We start from the raw sequence: 19,892 nt of genomic DNA on the forward strand, positions 1-19,892 counted from the left end.
CTTGCATTGACACAAAAACCTGAAAGTGAATGTTTTATAGCACCTCTATTCATAATTACTAAAACTTAGAAGCAACCTATGTCTTTCAGTAGGTGAATGGATAAATAAGTTACAGTATACCCAGACATTGGAATATTATTCAGGACTAAATAGGAATGAGCTATCAAATCATGAAATCTTAAATGTATAAAACTGAGAGAAAGAAGCCAATTTGACAAGGCTTCCTACTATATGAGTCAAACCATATGACTATATGACATCCTGAAAAGACAGGGTTAGGAGGATGAATAGGTTGAGTACAGAAGACTTTTAGGGCAGTGAAATACATAATTCTATAATGGGGGATATATATCATTATACATTTGTCAAAACCCATAGAATTTACAATACCAAGAGTGAGGTGAGGAGTAAGCTATGGGGACTTTGTGTAATAATAATTTTGGGGTTCATTCATTGATTGTAACAAAAGTACCACTCTGGTGGGGGATGCTGATAGTGGTAGAGGTTGTTGGTGTGTGTGCGTGCACGCGTGTGTGTGTGTGTGTGTGTGTATGTTGTGGCAGGAACTATGTGGGAGCTCTGTACTTTATGCTTAATTTTGCTGTGGACCTGTAACTGCTCTTAAAGGTAAAATCTATTTATAAAGAAGTTGACAAGCCAGGCCCTGTGGCATGGGCCTATAATCCCAACATTTGGGAGGCTGGAGTAGAAGGGTCATGAATTTGTAGCCAATGTAGGCTACATAGTAAGTTCATAACCAATCAAGGCTACATAGCAAGACCTAGTGTAAAAACCCAATTAAAAGAAAGAAAGAAAGAAAGAAAAGACTCAATATTGTACCGTGAATTTTTCTTTTATGATACTGGGGTTTTTTTGAACTCAGGGCCTTGTGCTTGCTAGGCAAGGTGCTTACTGCTTGAACTACACTCCAGCCCTCTACTGTGAATTTTAATCGTGTAGTTTTGTGTTAGTTAGTTTTGTATGGGTGTGGTAAATATGTATGATCACTACTCTATATTGACTGTTTGTGAAGTCCTTTTGTTACATAACCATTGGACTATAGCTACGATGTTTATCAGAACGATTAACTGATATATATCAGTATTGAGAAAAGGTTTTCTTAAAGAACCAACTAAAGTGGTTAAGCTAGGTGGTGTCATCTGTGCCTTTGCCATATAGAAATAGAGTTTCTTGTTCTCACTAGCATGCAGTACCCTTTTGCTTTTGACTACATTGGTAAAAGAATTCCTCCTGGGACCATATTTAATGCCCATACATTTCTTTTTAAGGATTTTTGTTTTTCTTTTCCTGTTTTGCGTTTTGTAGAGCTGGTGATTCTGGTTTTATTGAGCTAATAGGGTCTTCTGGGCCCCTGGGACTTCTTGGAGCTCAGTTTGAACCTTGTGTCTAATTTACCCTATCATATTTTACAGAAGTGAACCCAGCACTGAGGTTCACAGGTAGTGCTGTTCACTGCAGCGAAAGATTTAAGACTTTTAACTGCTGGTAGACTGAGCTTTCTCCTCCAAATGTGTGCTTAACTGGTTAAAAAAAAGTTTATAAACCATGCTTCTTTTAAAGCAGACAAACTTAAGAAGCAGAAAATCACCAGAAGAAGAAAACAATCACTCCAAATATACTTACTCCAGGGTAACCACTGTTAACACTTGGGTGATTGTCTTTCTGGAAACTTCAATTACAATTTTAAATAAATAAAAAGGGTCTATATGTATTTTGTAACCTGTCTTTAATTATTCTTATCTAGGCATCTTTTTCTAGGTCTGTATAACTTTTTAGTTCTTAGTGTGTTGTAGTATATAGAGTATATAGAATAGTTTATTTAACCAATCATATGTTTCCTCCCATTTTTTAGCTATTGTAAATGAAGATCAACACATATATATATACATATACATATTTATATATAAATATATATATATAAATTTATATATATGTGTGTATATATATATATATATATATATATATATATATATATATATATTTATTTTATCTCTTGAATAAAGTCCTTGATGTGAAACAGGAACATATCCATTTGGAAATGAGTCTTAGTGACTAAAATTTTCTTGCCACATGACTATTTGGAAGTAGTATTTAAGAACTGCAAACATGAGTGTTTCTGGCAGCTGTGGGGTTGGTCTGGTGCTGGGGTGGTCAGTTTGAAGACACAGCTGGGAGTGTGGCAGAACTTGGAGAGTGCCTCTTTCTGGCTGGCTTTGAATTGGGCATTGAATTGGAGGGGACAGGCTGGCTTTGGAACAAACTCTCCTGTTGTTGCAGACAGAAGAATGGCTCCAAAGGTGACTTCAGAGCTACTTCGGCAGCTGAGACAAGCTATGAGGAACTCTGAGTACGTGACAGAACCAATCCAGGCCTACATCATCCCATCGGGCGATGCTCACCAGGTACTGAGTAGAGATGGGCTGAGGATGGAACTCAACAGCTTCCTTTCTTTTCAGTCTTCCTCTCATCCCTAATGTGTATGTAGAATTCTATCGTCAACTCACAACCGAGCACATCTGGCGCTTGACACAGGGATCTGTCTCATTGCATGCCTGTAGGTTTGGCCCTTGCTTGTTTGTTTCTAGTGAATTTAGCCAATTTGCAATAGATTGGGAAAGAATTAAGGGGCAGAAGTTCTGGACCTTTTTGTTAGTCATACACTCCATGCCATCTCCTCTACTATACCCTGCCCCTAAGAGAATTGTCTTCCCTTCCTCCCTTCTGCTCACCCAAATAGTCCTATTCCTCTAGCATGGCCAGAACAGCAGGAAGAAGGTTATCACGGCACTGTACCCTAGCAGTAATTAGAGATACTGAATTCTGTTGCTGCCTCTTTGGAAGCAACTCAACGAGTGCCCCTTCCTTCTGAGAACACCAGTTATCCAAATAGGGGAGAGTTGGATTTGGAGAGGCAGAGACCTCATTCGATAGGGCTGAAGAGGTCAGGAGGACCAGCAGATTCTGACACCCATTTGGAGGTGATCAAGTTAGCAAGTACCTACACTGTGGTCATGGTACTGTAGGGTTATAAAAATTGGATTCCTGCCTTCGGTATGGTTAAGGGTTAGTGAGAGATGAAGCAATATACAAAGTGCTAGTCTTCCACAGAGACATGTGTATATATTTTTCTAGCCTTTGCTTATGTGAAACCTCTACCTTAGGTGCTGTACATGACACAAAGATGAGAATTGTTCATGGTCACAAGAAGCAAACAGTTTTTAGTAGTGGAGTTAAGATATGCATACACATCTGTGTTACAAGGTAGAACACAGTAACTGCAATTGAGAGAATTTGGACGGGGAAAGTTTGAGGGTGGGATGGGAGGATGATGGAGGACTTCATGGGGCAGGAAGCAGCCTTTGAAGTAGACCTTGAAGGATGGGTAGAGTTTGGATACAGGTGGGATTGGAGTATGAGGGAATGAGTTCTAGGCAGGAGGATTAGTAGGAGCAAAGGCAGAGAAGCACGAAACTTTGCTTCTCGGAAACAATGTGATGAGTTTCCTTGGCAAGAACCCAGGAAAATAAAAAGCAATAGTAGGAAATAGGCTGGTGTTTTCGAATACTTCAGTTGCAGGTGACAGGAACTGCCTTAAGGCACTCTGAGCAATAAAAATGCTCTGTAAAGGTTTAGGGGTGGGAGCACTATGTTGGCATGACAGTGCCAACAGCACTATGTAGGTTGTCAGTGGTGGCTTCTGGAGTTATTTCTGCCAGGGCCTCCCGCAGGGTGTCCTGTGCACCCTCTGGATGGGAATGCCGCTGGTCCTGAGGACAAACTAGATGGGGAGGACTTCCAACTCTTGCTACACATCTGTTTCTTGGTCAAGAAGGCAGGTGGTATAAACCTGACAACTCCCATGTTTCTATTTCTTTATGTCCTTCTTTTAAGATATCAGATTGAGCTAGAACCTTAATCCCAAACCCAGAGTCCAAAGTGAGAACCTGATCGGTATAAATCCTCCATTCTGGCTACTCTGTATGTGTGTGTGTGTGTATGTGTGTCTATGTGTGACAGAGGGGAGTGGAGAAACACACATGTGGAGCACACACAAGTGATGGAGGGGTTGGCAGATGAAGGCATTATTGTAAGCAAAGCAAAGATCCCAAAAGATGTCTATTCTGATATTTAGAAGTGCTCCCCTAATTATGGTCTATGGCATTCCTGTTGTGTCTTATAAGATGTTCTGCAAAAAATGGATTCAGTGGGCTAGGAAATACTAAAATGAGCTGATTTTTTTTTTTAAATTGTGGTGGAAAACATACATAAAATCAACCATCATAACCACTTAAAAATATACAGTACTGGAGTGTTAATGATGCGTACACATTGCTGTGCAGCTGGTCTCCAGAGGTTTTCCATCTTGCTATACCCATTAAACAGCAGCTCCCTGTCTCCTCCTCCTCCCTGCCCCTTGTAACCACCATTCTACTTCCTGTTCCTAATAGTTTTCTACTTTAGATACTTCATGTAATTCGAAGCATACAGTATTTGTCTTTTTTGTGACAGGCTTATTTGACTTCCCATAATGACCTCAGGGTTTGTGTGCATATGACAAGGACCACAGGCGTAAGGTGATAATTTATGTTTTTTTCCTTTTCTTTCCCTCCTTTCCTCTCTTTCCCTCCCCTTTTCTTTTCTTTTTTCTTAAACAGGGTCTGTAGTGTAGCCCTGACTGGCTTCAAACTCCTGATCCTTCTGCCTCAGCTTCCGAAGAGCTGAGATTATAGGCATGAGCTGCTACACCTGACCAACTCAATGTTTTATTTTGTATTTGACAGTTTAGTAACTGCAGGATTTCTCAGGGCCTTCAATGTGCTGATGTGCACTGAGTAACTCTAAGAAGGGAATAAAGTATTCAGCGTTTTCCAGACTTAAAATGTTTATGGAATTTCCACAGTTATAGTGGGTGGAGTTGGGAAGACTAGTGTCCCATGGAATACCTTTGATGATCCGTGATCGTACTTTCAGACTGTAATGGGTTAGAACTTGCTCCTGAAGGCGGTGAGAGTGAGGAGAGGTGAGTGTGTGGAGAGGAGAGCCCTCTGATGATGAGGACTTGCACATTGAGGAAGATGAAGGGGAGATGAGCAAGTACAAGGTCTGTTGAGGGCACAGCCCACTGGTTGTTCAGTGTGGCTGTGCATAGGAAAGTAGACTGTTGAGCTGGGAAGGGATTTGTGGCATGTGAAGAGGCCATGAAGGGTGCTATGTGAATGCTAGATTTAGGAGGCAGTGGGAAGGTGAGGGTAGAGGTTTGGTTTTAGGGTTGGGTTTGGTAATAGAATCCTTGCATTCATCTGTGTGCACTAGAATAGACAGAGAAGATTCACCAAGTTCTTAGGAACCACATTTTCATTTTCAGTAAGGACGGGATAAGTAGTCTTAGTTGTGTTTCCCACAGGAATTTTTTCTTTCTGCCTGGGGCCCTCTGATGTGCTCTTTGCTGCCTCCTGTCTGTCCCAGCCTTTGTGCTTGGGCTTTATGTTACATTGGTTCTGTGGAGTTCACCAGTGGTGGTTTTTAGTTTCTGCCTTTCAAACGGCAAGCTGTAGGGCTGATTTGACTGCAGCCATCCTATCTCAGTATTGGGCAGGATGGTGGTGCCTGATATGGGAGCATGTTCTGTGCATCCCTGGCACTGTTTTGTAAGATTAGTACTCTGCAATGGGCTTTATAGTCTGTTCTGGAGTCCCAGCTAATGACTCCTCATAGATCTACTTTATTTGTGAACATTTACCTCCATGACAGTCCTCATTGTCCAGAAACATTTGACCTATGGTGCCACTTGAATTAAAAGTTGAAAATTTTTGGTTAAGGCTGTGTTTGGAGGCCTTATAGTCTTTATATTTTAGTTTTAGTTTTCTTCTGCTTGGGGTTAGGATACAATCTGTACGGTCCATATGTTTACTATTAGGGAACATTCTTGTAGCCAAGCTAAGCCAAGTTTGTCTTGATAATCTTAAACCTGGGTGCTATTCTCAAGTAACTTTTCCTTTGTGTGTGTGTGTGTGTGTGTGTGTGTGTGTGTGTGTGTGTGTGTGTGTGTGAGACCATAAAGCTGATTTTTTTATTCCCTGAGTTGAAAAATTTTTCTGCTACACATTAGGTGTGGCCTAATACATCCAAAGCAGTTCTGCTTGGGAATGGCAGTGAGGCTGGTCAAGCCACCGAGGTGTGCCTGGCTTTCCCTCTGCTCTTCTCCTCCTGCTTATGATCCTGGAATATCAGAATTTGATGGCTTCTCCATTTATGAGGAGACTAAGTCTTTTAGCTTAGCAGTGTCCTAAAAATGCCAAAAGTCAAGCTTGCCCAATGTGTATTGTCACTTATCACAGAAGTTGCTATTAGATTTCACTAGCTTATATTCTTGTACCTTTGCTGTCCTTCTGTCTTCACTGCTGTTTCTATTTAACTGGCATTTCTGTGGTTGTAGCTTAGTTGTACATCTTTGCATATGTGGGGGAAGTTGTGTTTTGTTTATTTGTTACATCTTTTCTGATTACCTGCTAAGTACTGGGCAAATGCAAAAGCAGGTGGTTAATGTTTAGGTAAGTTTAGAGACTATCTGGGTTCAGATGCCAGAGTTGTCACTTTCTAGTTGTGCACTCCTCTACCACTTGAGCCATGTCCCTAGTCCTTTTGCTTTTAGTTTGCTTTTCATATAGGGTCTCATGCTTTTGCCCAGGTGGGCCTCAGACTATGATCCTCTTACCTTTGTCTCCCGAGGATTATAAGTATGCACCACCACTCCTGGTCCCTGTTGCCATCAGACTCTCTGAGCCTCAGTTTTCGTATCATGAAAGGGGGATAGTGGCAGTTTCCACTCATAAGGCTGTTGTCAGGATTAATAAGTTAATAGATGCAAATGCTCAAAGCATGCTTATTTCCTGAGAAGATTCCTTATATTAACTGCTATTACCATTATTGTTACTACTATTATGAAAATTAATGAAATTCTCCTTAAAGAGATTAAAGAGTAGGTAAGACATAGTCACAAATGCTAATGTCATAGGAAAGGAGTCAGCACCATACAGTAGTAGTATGTGTTCATTCAGTCACATTAAAGAAACTGAAATTAATGTCAATAATATATTTTACTTACCCCATTATGTAGAAAATACCATTTTAACATCATTAATATAAAAATTACAATATTTTACTTTCTTTTTTTCCATACTGTCTTCAAATACTTATAAAACATCTTAATTTAAATATGTAATTTTTATTGTATTTGATCTGTATTTAGATTTCATTAAGTTCACAGTTGAAAGAGTGAACTCAGACCCAAGTTATTCTAAACATACTTTCCAATAATTGAATCTTGAGTTTCTGTTTGAAAATTATATTTAAGTTAATTAAAGTAAAATAGTTAAATACTCTGTGTTAGTCACATTAGCTGCATTTCAAGAGCTCAGTAGCTACATGTGGCTGCAGCTTCTCTAATGGATAGCATAGGTTTACAGTGTGCAGTTTGTTAGTTGTGAGGAACTAGTTTAAGCTGTCAGGATCAAAGAAGGCTTCATGGAGGAAGTGGCATTTAAATTAGAATGTGAACAGGTTGAATTTGTGCGTGAGAGAGACAGACAGACATAAAAGACATATCATAGGCAAGTATATGGGAATAGGAGAACAAAATATAGGCGCCTGGTCATGGCCACCCATGAGTTACCCATGCCTGGTCATGGGTGGCTTTGACCATCAGAGTCAGAAGTTTATGCTTTTGTTAATAGGGACTCATTGAGTATCTTTGAACAAGACAGTGGCATGATCAGTGGAGCAATGTTTAATCTGGATTGGAAAAGAGAGACACTGGGAATTGAGAAACCTGTTCATAGGCTAGTGCAGGATCCTAGAGTCTGGGTAAAGAGGGCCTGGCATTAGGATCAGAGAAGAGGAGAAGGTCTGGAAGGAGAAGCTATAGAATCTGAATTGGTGGACCTTGTAGGCACGTAGCAGAGGGGTTGGGAAATTTGGGTGTGGCGCCATCAACAGAAAGAAATGGGTTCCTTGTTTCAGTTCCCATGGAGAGGAGGGCATAGATGGGTGACTCTGTTATGTGGGTTTCTGGGTCCCTGCCAGGCCTGAGAGAACACGGAGGAAGGGTTGGCTTTGTGTTTGACCTGCAAGCAGCCTTCTCAGTAATACAGAGGTTCTGTTCTCTTTGGCTCTTGCTCTTTCATTTCAGGCTTGATTCAAAGTTGAGATTTCTACTATGGGTGGGGAAGGGAGAATGTTGGAGAAGTGAAGGGGAATCTTGAATTCTATCCTTTGTGTACTTTCCAAAGCACAAATACACACGCCCACACACTGTTCCCTGCTGAAGAGAAAGAGAACGTACCCCAAATGCATGATTATGCAAGGATTTGGCACTGCAGTGGTCTGCTTCTGTCTGTCCTCTGCTGCTTTAAGGGTTTCTTTTTTTTAACCCCAGAAGGAGAATGATGGTATAATGAATTTGGATCCAGGGGAACTTTTACATTAGTAAGAAAATTGTCCATTTTCTATGCTAAATCCGAATGCTTTCATGTGCTAAGTCAGACACAGATTTGTGGGCACTGCTGACTCTACACCAGAAGCATCATCAGTTGGGCCAGAACTGCGCTAGCAATTCCTTTTGGAAATCCTAGTTCCCCCTTTTCTCTATCTGAAAGGCCCCGTGTTCTGCTCTTGGACTTGGCTGAGTCAAAGGGTCAAGTTTTTTTGGGCTGACTCTGCCAATATGAGTTGTTGGCTGTTTGTTGTTCCTCCTGCTGGAAGACATGAATCAAATTTTCGTAAACTCTTTGGACCCTTATCCCTTCCTTCTGGAGTCAGCTTCCTGTTTTGTTTGCTATTTCTTAGAGGCTTTCTCTTGGTATGGCAAAGTGATTTTATATACTGTCTTAATTAGAGTAATGCAAGTGGTGGTAACATGCCTTTAAGTGTCAGTGACTTGGTGCTATTATCCTGTAGTATAGAGTAGATATTCCTTGGTGGTGGGGGGTTTTCTTCCACTAGGAGAGAAAGTGATCCAGGCTCTTCTGGTGGTGCCACCATTCTAGCTGGCAGAAAGAGGAAGACTCTGGAGAAGGCACACCCATTTTTAACTGCCCTGAGCCAGACATCACTTCCCATCTACATTCTATTGGTAAGAGCTAGTCATATGACCCCACCTAGAGGCAAGGGGCCTGGTAAATAAAGTCCTGGCTGGGGCTGACACTCTCCAGTGATTCTTCCATTCTGAGGTAGGATCCTGAGGGTTTGGACAGCTGTATGTTCTCCTTACGAGAGATGAAGAAAATGCCAAAGGCTGGCTGTTACCCTAATGTGGGACAGCCTGTCCTCTGGTACTCCTGTGGACAGGCAGCCGTTTATTTATTCAGTTTCATTTGTGTGTTGAGAACTTGGTATGTTTGATGCACATGCTGGACTCATGGCTTATGGGAATGGAGGGTCAGGGAAGAGGGAAATGTCACGCCAGTATGAGCTCTGATAACTTTAATCTTGCTTACGTTGACATTGGCCATCAGTCATCCTTGCCCTTCTACCTGTTTGTGGCCATGTTGACCACTCTTTTTAAAACCCAGTTCTGGTCACATTTTCACTTTCTCTTCCGCCTTTAGTGTCTCCCTAGAACTTGTATGTTTGGGGTCTTCGACCGTATCTTCAGACTGCTATTCCAGAAATCTCTGCTGTTGCTCCTGTGAACTTCCTGCCCCTGTTATCAAGCTAGGTGGCTCATTGCTTCCCTCCTCCCTCTTACCTCTTGTCTGGCCTTCTCAAACCTTTCCCTCTCTTTGGATTGTCCTCTTTCCCCTTCTCACCTGTCCATGTTAGCCCGAGTCAAACCTCTGAGGTTGACCTGATGGATTTTAAGGCAGATCTGAGCAGCCTTGAACTGATAGCAAATTTTGTGCTGCATAATTGGCATAGTTTATAGTGACTATTTATTAGTGCTAATATTTCATGGGATACCTGTGCTATTTTGCTGGCCACATTGTCTACTCTGAGAAGATACTTTGTTAGGTTGCCTTCAGTCAAGCTCGTTGCCTGATGCATAGTAATAAATGTGGCAGTTCATTAGTACTGAACAGGTGCTGATGTCCACTGTAGGCATCATTATCCCTGTTTCACAGGTGAGCAAGTAGAGCCTGAGGTTTACCTAGCTGGTAAGCCAGGAGCCAGGCCTGAGTGTAGGAGCGGTTGCAAGGTCAGTGAAGGTAGAGGTAAGTAAGGGTGGGGCATACTTTGTATTCCTTGTTCCTTCTGTGCAGATTAGGTGAACACGATCTCTGTTCAAAATTAGAACAGGTTGCTTGGCAGCAAGGATGGGACTTTTAAGAGTCAGACCTGAGTTCAAATTTTGGCTCTGCCATGTATAATGGTGTACCTTGGGGAAACAAGTCATTTATTTCTGTGAGTTTCAGTTTTGTTTTTCCATCTGTGCTGAGGAGGGTGATTCCTTCCAGACCTTCTATGGCCTTAGAATTAGAGGAAATAAGTACAGTTATTGCAACTAGTAGGTGTTGAGCCAAATATTTAGCCAATATTATTTGTTATCATGACCCAAGGAATTTATTACGTGGAGAATGCCCATGAGGATGGTCCTGTAAAATTCAGATGTGGGAGACCTCTGAAAGCTTGAGTGGTCAGAAAGCTAGGGGGAGGGGAGAAGGATGAGGGTATATTTGAGCTAGACTGTGAGAGATAACTAAGGTTTTTTTTTTTTAATTAAAGATATGCTTTAGTTGACTATGTTTTATTTATGTTGTTTAAATTAGATGTCACCATTTAAAAATGGGGTGATTTCTCATGAACACATATATTTCTAGCTTCTCCTGATATATTGAGGGTTGGCAACATGCAGCTAGCTTCCTGCATGCAGGAATCAGCTGAGTAAGAGCTGCTCTTTTTAGAAAAGACCTCCTCCCCTCGCCTGCTTGACTGATTTGGCTTTACTGCCTGCGTGTTGAGGCATTTGAGTTTGAAATCCCAGTTATAATCCCTTCAGATCTTTTTCCTCTTATAGTTTCCTATCACTGCTATAACAAACTATGATGCTTAAAGCAACACAGCTTTGTTCTTGCTCAGTTCCAGAGGTCTGAGGTCTGTAGTGGGTCAGCAGCACTGAGTTGCTTCTGGAGACTCCAGGGAGGGTCCATTTCCTTGCCTTTTCTAGTCCCTAGGAGTGACCTGTATGCCTTGGCTCATGGCCTCTTCCTCCATCTTCATAGGGATGGGTAAGATTTTAACATAGCAAAGGGAAAAGGATTCATCTCTTCTGCTTGCTTATTTATTCTGCAAGTGTTGGTTGAGTGCCTACTGCCTGATATACAGTAGTATACCAGTGCTGTATACAGAGACAGTGACAATCACCCTGGAACCACATGGAAATTATATTCGAGGGAGGAGTGGGGGAATAATACCATAAAAATGTTCACTAAGAAGAGAAAAATCCATAAAATGTTCTAAACAGAGTTCAAAGTGGCCAGGTGGCTGTATTATCTGGGTAGTGGAGGCAGCCCTCTCTATGGCATTTGATTTGAAAGATGATGAGGAAGAGCTAGACTGCCATAATCACACACACACACATACACACACACACACATATATACATGCATAGAGAGAGAGGTAGAGAGAGAGAGAGAGAAACTTTATAGAAATAAGGAAAAGCATGTGCAAAGTTCCTGAGGCAGCAGTGAGTTCAGGATATACAAAGAGCAGAAAGGCTGGTATGTCTGGTGCATTGTGACATTTGGGAGATTGGAAAGAGAGTTCCCAGAGGACAGCAGGGCCAGATCAGGTGGTATCTTGGGGACCAGGCCAGGATTTGGATTTTCTCTTAAATGTGATAGGAAGCTGTATTAGCTTTCTTGTCACTGAAATACTTGAGAGAACAAAGTAAGGAGAGATTTATTTTGGCTCATGGCTTCAGACAGTTCAGTCCATTGTTGCGTGTCAGAACATACGGTGATGGGTGGGAGTATGTGGTGGAGCTGCTTCTTCACCTCATGGCAGTCAGGAAGCAGAGAGAGGGGAGGAAGAGAGGGGAGGCATGCTCCCCAGTGACCAACTAGATGCTTGCCTCCTAAAGTTTCCAGAACCTTCCAAAATAGCATCACCAGCTGGGGACCAAGCATTCAACACATGAGCCTGTCGGGGACACTTCATATTCTAACCATAACAGAAGCCACTGTTTTAAGGGGGTTGTGTGGTCTGCTGTGTGTGTGTGTGTGTGTATTTTAGAAATACTCACTTCCAGTGTGCAGGGGGAGTGGATTGTAGGGGCAGTAGACCAGGTGAAGGTGATGGGGGCTTGGACTGAGCCCTGTTATTAGAGATGAAGAGAATGGGAAATTTTGGAGAAAAAGCCAAAGTTGTGCTTCTTTGTGCCTTTTCCCCAGCACACTTATTTTAGGCCCTTTGTAGTGTTTTGGGAAGAATGTCTTTTAGCTTCATGGCTGGGGAGGAGCACAGGCCCGGCCCAGTGCTTGTCTGGCCTCTGGTTAGCTTGTCGGTGTGGAGGTAAGGCTGCTGCCAGCCTTGCTCAGCAATGTCTTTCTGGCATGTTGACCACTTAGGTCATGTCTGGTTCTTGCCCCAGACCTCGTCTGCGTCCCAAGCTAAACATGTCCATCTGCTGTTAATTCTCTCTCCTTTCGGAGAAATCCTTCCCCTGCCTTCTGACAGGGAACTCAAGGTAAACCCCATGGGTCACCCATCCCTCCTCCCAGACTTGTTCAGATGAGACCGGGGCCTCCTTGGAGAATGGTGGCCTTGAGCGGAGAGTCCCATGGCAAGACTAGCATGGCAGCTGTTGTGGCATCCTCACTGGGTCGTGGGTAGGAGGGTCAACTCCTGGAACCCTGTTTGTTGAGAGCATCCTCACTCTGTGTGCTTACTTGTGCACAGTGATGGGCGATTTTTGTTAACTTAGTTGTCCCAGGTCCTAAGATGTTTTCTTACTGTTCAGGAAGAAGAGTTGAGTAATCTCTCTTCCACTGTGTATGTGAATGACTTTCAGGTTTCTGGTGAGGTCTTTAACATTAACTTACTGTCCCTCCTGGCAGTCCTAGGAGCTGAGGATAAGACACCCCTCTCCTATTGTTGCTTTTCTTTTCTTGAAGTCTTGCACCCAGTGATCACTGGGTTAATAAATAAGGATTCTGTGGTTCATAAACAATGCTGATGACTGTTTCTTTTGTTTCCTTAGGGCCATTTGGTAAATGTTCTTTGCTCTGGGGACAAAAGACATGCCTGCTGTTGCATTTAGCAGTGGGGAATAACATGCTTTGGAGTTGAGCAACTGAGAGGTGCCAGGCCTGGCCACAGCATACATAGCTGGACCTGAGCTGGAGGGCAAGTGTGGCCCGTGGTAGTTTTCTCAGCTGGCCATTCAGCAGCTCCCTGGAGGGTCCTGTGGCTGATTGCAGGAGCCTTGGTGAAAGGGGCAACACTTATCTACACAGCAGAAGTGGAATATGGGTGCCTTTTTTCCCTACGTCATGTTGACTGTTTCAAAAATACCTTAGGCTCCAGGCAGCAGTCCCACTCCCCACCTTCAGCCTTCAGCATTCTTTTTTTGTTTTGTTTTGTTTTTTGTTTGACAACAAGGTCTCACTATGTAGTCCAGGCTGGCCTCAAACTCAATTCTTTCTCGGCCTCCCAAGTGCTGGCATTACAGGCGTGTAGCTTTTTGCCTAGGCGAACACTCTTAACCTTGCTGGGTCCTTTGGCTTAGGCAAAAACCTGCTAATGGTAGAAGGACAAGCAGCTCTGAACTCAAGCAGAACTGGCCTTGGATCCTAGCCCATCATCAGGATGTCAGAGGGCAAGTTAAAGACTTTGAACCTCACTTTGCTCACTTTCTATTTGTCTTTTCCTGGAGAGTTGTGAGGATGAGAGACAATGTGTCATGTAGGGTCAGCTTGGTATAGGTCTTCAGAATCAAGGCTCTGGAACAACTGCCCTGGTTCAAATCCTCCTTCTGCTGTGTACTTTAGGTCAGTTACTTAAACTCTCTGTGCCTTTCTGTGGTTACCAGAAGTTGCATAGATGGATTCATGCCCCCCCTTCTGGGCAGGAGAATCCCTCACTTTGTTCACTCTTTAACCCCTTCCACTCAGAGGCAAGAGGATTCGCAGTGGGAAGGGCCTGGTTTTGGATATATTTTCTTTAGCTGAAGCCCCTGGGCTGAGGAAGCATTTCCGTCCATTCCCTGACAGGAAGGGACAGGGCCTGTGTGGGAGAGAGTGTGATGCTACCTTGGAGGGGATGCAAACAGGAAGTTCAGAAACAAGCTAATGTCTAAAGAGACTTAAGTTAGAGAATTGTTGGCACTTAAAACAGAAATGCAGCTCACTTTTCAGAAAAATAACAGCTGCCTAAATGTCAGAGACATGGGAGAGAGAAGGCTATTGGTTTGTTTTTGAATGAGATCTTATGGAGGAAAGAGCAATTTTTATCTGTTTCTCTTTACTCGCTTTGTTCGCCAAATGAGAAAATAGAGGCCGAAGGGGATAAACATCTTTAATTGTAGTCTCTTCCCATGTGTACAGTTTTTTCTTTTTTTGAGACAGGGTCTCATTATGTATTCCAGACTGGCCTTGAACTCACTGTGTAGCCCAGGCTGGTCTTGAATTCATGATTCTCCTGTCTCTGTTCCTGAGTGCTGGGATTACAGCTGTGTACTACCACACCTAGCTGATGTTTTTCTTTAATTTGATGTTCACCTTGGCTTTGTAGCAGGCCTCTTGGCTCCTTGAAGGAAGGAGCCAAGAACTCCCGAACTTTTATAGTCCTCACCTGACCTAACACGCTTAGCAAGTGGAAAGAAGTCAGGTACAACTGATGGAGGTCTAATTCATTGTTGTCTTGGCAGAGCGAGTACATTGCTCCCTGTGACTGCCGGCGTGCCTTTGTCTCTGGATTTGATGGCTCTGCGGGTGAGTCACTAAATTCTCTCTGTCCTTCTCTATCTGTGTGTGCCTCCCAAAATAACTGAACCAAGTTATGATGTGCAACCAAAAAGAAAATGCAAACCAGACATTCCCCATTGTGCCTCTGCAGAGAAATTCTCAGTCTTTTCCAGATCACCAAGACCACCTTTTTAATGACTTTTTGCTCTTCTCTGTACCTTTGCTTTCAAAGTTTAAACAATTTGTTAAAAAAAAATTGAGCTTTTTATTGACCGTGACATACATACAGAAGGTAGTGTCAATTAAGCTGAAAATGTCTTTGCAACTAGCACCCTAAATAAGAAGTGGGACTTTAATAGCACTGTAGAAACCCCCTGCCTTAGCTTATTGGTACCATATAATTCTCCAAGTGCTTTTGGTCTCTCTGTTGACTTAAATAACAAAGGGTAATGTTGAGTTCCATTGTATCCTGCCCCTTTCCACACTCTTATACCCTTGAGTTTTCAGGTGGTTTTCCCTTCAAATCCCCATCTCTTAAGCAAGCTGGACAAGGTGGGAGCCCTGTTCCCCTTGTGGTTAGCACACTGCTTCCTTTGGCGTAAGTGCTTGTGTTGGTTGGCACATTTGGGTTGGTTTTGGCTGATGTCTCTGTTGAAAGTTTTGAGATCTGCCAGGCCTGTGGGAATGGAGGGCAGGTAGAGGTAGGAGGCACAAGCCTCTTGCTGGTTGGTGACTACTGAGTCACTGAACACTCACTGGGTCCAGTTGGTGTGTCTCTTGAAAGGGTGGAATTGCTCCATTGGGATGTATGGCAGACTACAGAATTGCCTGTGTCTGCCTAGCAGGAACCCTTCCTACCTCTGCCTTCTTGATTATGAGACCATTTTGGCCATAGGTCTATAATCCTCTGTTCTTCTGGCCTCCACTGATCCTATGTAGGTGTCCTTTCTATGCAGAAAGCAGCATCCAGGCAGTCAGAGCTCGTGGCTGATTTCTTCTGAGCTTGACCAACAGTTGGTTCTTAGTGGCATTGTTCTCTTACCTGGAGATTCTCTAGTCAAGGACCCATCTGCCCCACTGGGAGCTGGTGCCTCTCACCACTCTAGCCTGCCTGTTGCCATTTCGGGCAGTGGTCAGAAACCTTTCTTTTTTTTGTGCTCTGCTGCTTCAGGCACGGCCATCATCACAGAAGAGCATGCAGCCATGTGGACTGATGGGCGCTATTTTCTCCAGGCAGCCAAGCAGATGGACAGCAACTGGACACTCATGAAAATGGGTAGGTAGAGACATGGCCAGCCCCACCTAAGCTGGCCTCATCTTGGCAGGGGTTGTGAATTCCTCAGGGCTCTTGGATCTTAACTTTTTTTTTTTCAGTACTAGTGCTTGAATTCAGGGCCTTCACCTTGAGCCACTCCACCAGCCCTATTTTTGTGAAGGATTTTTCAAGATAGGGTCTCATGAACTATTTGCCTGGGTTGGCTCTGGAGCATGAACAGCTAGGATTACAGGCGTGAGCCACTGGTGTCTGGCCAGATCTTAACTTTTGTATAATATCATGGACCCTCCATGAGAGTCCAAGGAAAACTGAGAGGATGGCCTCAAGCTGTCAGGTCTGTTAGTGTTATGGAGTCAGAGTCGTGAATTGTCTGCCTGTTTGTTACAGAAGGGATGTGGTGGCTCTGGGGTGAGGAGTGTGTTGTTCTCCTTTCAAGGCCTCTGTACTTTGCTATATGTCCCTAAACATATCTTTCTTAGGCATGCCCCCTGGGTAGGGAGATTTTGGTAGGTTCCACTAGCCAGTGAATGACTCACTCTCAGGTTTTGCCAAAAATCTGTCTGCTAGGAAATGAGGTGTCTTCATCCTGCAAAAATTATACCAGGAGCCCCAAGAAAAACTTCGTTAATCAGGTGGCTTGTTTAGTTGTTTGTAAAAAACAAAATAGGAAAGAATCAAATAGCAAAATAAAATTCCATGCCAGCCTACAGGCAGGTTTTTAGAACTCGGAGTCATGAACTCATTTCTTTATAAACTTTTGAACTTCCTTTCTGTGGCTATACAGTTATATCAGGAGTCAGAAGACAAAATGGCAAGAATAAGTGCTGTTTTAGAATATGCGAGCTTTTTCCCTAAATATACATATATTTTACCAGGATGTGGTTTAGCAAAAATCTGATTAGTTAAAAAAAATGTATATATAGACTTGATTAAAGAAAACTAGGTTATAAAAATAATTTTAGTTCCTTTGTGAAGCTGATTTGGTGTCCTGTGACTGGCCTTTTTTTTTTTTTTAATGTGAGTTTTGTTTTTAATTATCTTAAGTCTTATGGCCACATAATATGCAAATTATTATCCCCTCTACTTCTGTCTAATGAGTTGGCAAAGAACACCAGTACCAGTCACATACGCAGTAGTGCCACAGTTTTTTGTGCTTCTGAATAACTGTTTAAAGACAATCCTGAATTATAACTTAGTGTGGCTTAAAAGAATTCAAAAGTAAAGTCTAATTTGCTATTGGACCTATCATACTCATTTTTAAAAGCATCTGAACTTATAGATCAACCATGAAATGTGAGAAGTGTTAAATATTCTTTATTTGATATTATGCATAAACCACACTAAAATGCCTCATTTTAAATACAGGGAATTCTACTTCAATTGGTATAGTCAAGACCAAAAATGTAGACATTGCCTCCTTATCTTCAACATTACCTTTTATAGGCAAATGATCACAAATTGAAACATAGGCGAGTCTTTCTTAGTTTTGAGATAGTGAAGGGAATTTACCAGTATTTACACATACTCACATAACCAGTTGTTTTGAGATGGTATTCTCCATCTGTGAAAAGTTGAACATTATACTAATTAAGGCTAATCATATCTTTAGAAAGGAAAAACGGTGACAATATTTCTTAACTGGAATTATATTTACTTAACTGGAATTATTATTATTATTTTTTAAAAAGACCTCATTGACTTAACTACAAGCCAATTTTACTTAAATCAGGACTGTCCAATTCAGAATTCATGATCTAAATTCTGGTGTTATAAGATTAAATTATGGTACACATAAAAAAGCCATGTGACATCTCTGTTTTGTAATAAATAAGGCAATGGCTATTACTCATTGGTAACTTTTTTGATAAGCTATCAAATCTGCCCTTTCTCCCTTAATGCCAGCGAAGATCATTTTTGTTCCAGGGTGTACTTTTTGGGATTCTCCAAATACTCCATCAGTGTATCCTCTCCCCAGGTGATGCCTTTGTTCTTGTTGGCATCTGTGTAAGAGAATCCAGCGGCCTAACCTGTCTTGCGCTCAGACAGACCGTAGAGATTTGGCCCAGTCTTGTGCTTGCCTCCCTATTCCATGGATTGACACTGTGTACACTTCTGAACAAAAATCTTCTTGCCTTTCTCAACATCACCCTTCTGAAATTCGCTCTGTCACTATCACAACAATGGACTCTGCTTAAAAACCTGTCTTCCCACTCTCTTCTGTGACTAGTCTTGTACTAAGAAGAAGGGCTGTCTGCTCTTTGGAGTTGGGAAGCCCAGGGGGCTGTGCTGACTACGATGTAGCACACTCCTTCATATCCCTCTTTAATTTTGGAAAAATTTCTTTTCAGGCAAGATTTGTGCTCAGCACTCTAGTCAGGCTGGCTATGGACAGGGGGACTTCTCTTTGAGACCTTGGCCTTGTATGTGAGGGGAGAGCACTGGTGGCATGTTGTCCATTTGCCTGGTGTGTGACATTAGCGTGGCTTCCAGCACCCAGCCTTCACCAAATCACCATCCGTGTCCTCACTGGGTGACCATTAGAGAGAATGTGACAGAATGCTGAGGAGGTGATCTTTGACATGGCACTGTACACATACACTACCACAATACCAGGGTAATACTTTTTACCAGGAGCCGAATGGCAATCAGGCTTTTTCCCCTTTTATTTTAACCTTACCTTATGCTTCCTTGCATGCCATCTCACATGGCTCCCTCTCTTTCTGTAGCCTTCGAGTGTAAGGGAGGCTTGGATTTTCCAAGTCCTGCCAGTTCACTTTGAAGAAGATCCCTGCTGTGATGGGGTTGGTGGATCGCATTGTTCTGGGAGATGTTTCTTATCAGATCTTTCCTCCTAGGTCTGAAGGACACACCAACTCAGGAAGACTGGCTGGTGAGTGTGCTTCCGGAAGGATCCAGGGTGGGTGTGGACCCACTGATCATTCCTACAGGTGAATAAGCTTGGTCCCTTGAGGCATGGGTAAGGAAATGGCTTCTAAACTCCTTCATCTTCCCTGTTTCTTGGGGGTGTGGAGCATGTGGGGCTCAGCATGACTTGTCATGCTAGAGGTCAAGGTGAGAAAAAGAGTTCTGAGAGAGAGGCAGGGAAGGCCATGGGTGGTGTAGATGTCTTAAACAATTCCTTGCCCTGTGCTCCAGCACTGGGAGAGCCATAGAGTGCCTTTCAGAAGGGGCCAGGCCCACAAGGCCCTGCAACCTGCTTCAGATGAAATTGCAATCATATGGCTGGCCACATGCATGTCTCCTCAGATTACTGGAAGAAGATGGCCAAGGTCCTGCGAAGTGCCGGCCACCACCTGGTTCCTGTGAAGGACAACCTTGTTGACAAAATCTGGACGGATCGTCCCGAGCGGCCCTGTAGGCCCCTCCTCACACTGGGCCTGGATTATACAGGTCTGAACACATCTGTGCCCACAGGGCCCAGGGCCCAGCCTCACCTCATGCCCTGTCTCTATCCTGGTTCTCTGTAGCAAAGTCGAGTCTGAGCTGATGGAAAGACCATGCCCCACCTTGGCATAGTGGGACATTTGACAACAGCACAGGCTTTACTGGTTTCCACTGTTGCCTCCTAATTGACACTTACTTTAGATTAATTTAGTTTTGCAAAGCTCTTCTGGGTGACTTTTTGGGTGCTGCTGAGAAGACTAAGCTATTTACCCCTCAGCTGCTAACTGCCC

At 42.9% G+C, this 19,892-nt stretch overlaps 1 protein-coding gene and 1 pseudogene across 6 annotated transcripts in view; one reads left to right on the forward strand and one right to left on the reverse strand.

Annotated features, from left to right (window-relative positions):
- The window catches only part of Xpnpep1 (X-prolyl aminopeptidase 1), a 52,043-nt gene that overhangs the window by 9,684 nt on the left and 22,467 nt on the right, over positions 1-19,892 (forward strand). For 5 of the 6 annotated variants that reach the window (XM_020183112.2, XM_020183115.2, XM_020183113.2 and 2 more), the window contains 5 exons: positions 2,299-2,423; positions 14,885-14,948; positions 16,093-16,197; positions 19,053-19,145; positions 19,465-19,608. In XM_020183112.2, coding sequence (XP_020038701.1) covers positions 2,299-2,423; positions 14,885-14,948; positions 16,093-16,197; positions 19,053-19,145; positions 19,465-19,608 — 531 coding nt within the window. Of the gene's footprint in view, positions 1-2,298; positions 2,424-14,884; positions 14,949-16,092; positions 16,198-19,052; positions 19,146-19,464; positions 19,609-19,892 lie in introns of those variants that run through there. The other variant, XM_074078343.1, reaches the window with a different exon arrangement.
- Positions 18,044-19,013, reverse strand: LOC109698741 (cytochrome c, somatic pseudogene; annotated as a pseudogene).

Source organism: Castor canadensis, chromosome 7 (genome assembly GCF_047511655.1).
Source record: "Castor canadensis chromosome 7, mCasCan1.hap1v2, whole genome shotgun sequence".
Taxonomy (NCBI): Eukaryota; Metazoa; Chordata; class Mammalia; order Rodentia; family Castoridae; genus Castor; species Castor canadensis.